Source organism: Colobus angolensis, unplaced genomic scaffold, assembly GCF_000951035.1.
Source record: "Colobus angolensis palliatus isolate OR3802 unplaced genomic scaffold, Cang.pa_1.0 Scaffold1, whole genome shotgun sequence".
NCBI lineage: Eukaryota > Metazoa > Chordata > Mammalia > Primates > Cercopithecidae > Colobus > Colobus angolensis.
This window is the reverse complement of record NW_012110918.1, coordinates 14,372,125-14,373,597: the sequence shown is the minus strand read 5'-3', so window position 1 is coordinate 14,373,597 and position 1,473 is coordinate 14,372,125. Positions and strand designations below refer to the sequence as shown.

General features: G+C 50.0%; 1 protein-coding gene across 4 annotated transcripts in view; it reads right to left on the bottom strand.

Annotated features, from left to right (window-relative positions):
• BIRC5 (baculoviral IAP repeat containing 5) overlaps positions 1-1,473 on the bottom strand; it is a 13,269-nt gene that overhangs the window by 6,202 nt on the left and 5,594 nt on the right. Inside the window, exon 4 of one of the 4 annotated variants that reach the window (XM_011955174.1) lies at positions 942-943. The exons of the other annotated variants lie outside the window; for them this stretch is intronic. Within the exon in view, the coding sequence (XP_011810564.1) occupies positions 942-943 (2 nt within the window). The remainder of the gene's footprint in view (positions 1-941; positions 944-1,473) is intronic. 4 annotated transcript variants of the gene reach the window in all.

The window sequence follows — 1,473 nt, the reverse complement described above, 5'->3', positions numbered from 1 at the left end:
CCAGGAGGTTGAGGCTGAGGTGAACCAAGATCACACCACTGCACTCAGCCTGGGTGACAGAGTAAGACCCTGTCTCAAAAAAAAAAAAAAAAAATTATATTGTTTCAGAATTAAAGTAATAAAAACAAATCCATAAAAGTATTCTGTATTCTGAATTGGGGAAAACAAAAAACAGTTCAAAATAAAAGCCAAGCAGCTTTTTAAATCTCCCCACTTTTCTCAAAGGCTGGAATGTCTCCCCTCATTCCAATCTGGCTGGGTCTGTCAGGAGATGGAGACCGAGGGGTCTCCTGCGGAGGCTGAGGCCTCTACTTCTGTGTCCTGCCCCTTCAGCTCTCACATCCTGAAAGTCTGCTTTTCTTAATCTCATCTTCAAACAGGTGAGTCGACTTCCCATACCAGACTGCATCTTCTCCCCTGTAACCCTAGAGCAGAGCACCCCGCAGCGTCCACCAGCACTTCAGGGCTTTCTGGAACTGGACTGTGTCAGATTTCAGTTGCTCTATTTGCAATGGCAACAACCCTCTGTCTTTCTCAGTGTTCTGGGACCTGGCTTCCAGCCCACGCCTCCACATCCCCTGCTCCTCCCCTGTGCTCATGATGGTTCCAGGCACACAAGCTGCTCCTTGTCTAAAACAGGGCTTGGCAAGCCAGGGCCTGCTGGCCAAATCCATCCAGCCTGTCAAGGCCTTTTTCTGTCCAGCCCACGGGCTAAGAATGCTTTTTGTTTCTAAAACGTTGTGAAAAACTACAACAAAAGGCAATATGCAACAGAGGCTGTGACCCACGAGGGCCAAGGGATGGTCTATGGCACACTACAGAAAAGCTGGCTGACCTCTGATCCAGAAAAAGATGATCCCCAGGCCACTTTCCAGTTTCCACGCTGCAGCTCCCACAACCTCAACCGGGTGACGAGCTCTCCCACAGCATGATTCACCCACCACTGGCCTCTTCCCTCTTCCCGACAAAACGCTATCTTAGTCCTTAGCACTTAAAAGCCACTATATTGAGGCCAGGCGTGGTGGTTCTTGCCTGTAATCCCAGCACTTTGGGAGGCCAAGGCGGGCAGATCACTTGAGGCCAGGAGTTCGAGACTGGTTTAGCCAACATGGCAAAACCCCGTCTCTGCTAAAAATACAAAAGTTAGCTGGGCCTGGTGGCACACACCTATAATCCCAGCTACTTGGGAGGCTGAGGCAGCGTGCACTGCACTGCAGACTGAGTGAAACTCTGTCTCAAAAAAAAAAGAAAAAGAAAAAGCCTGTAATCCCAGCACTTTGGGAGGCCGAGATTGGCGGATCATGAGGTCAGGAGATGGAGACCATCCTGGCTACCACAGTGAAACAAAACCTCGTCTCTACTAAAAATACCAAAAAAAATTAGCCGGGCGTGGTGGCAGGCGCCTATAGTCCCAGCTAATCGGGAGGCTGAGGTAGGAGAACGGTGTGAACCCGGGAGGCGGAGCTTGTAGTG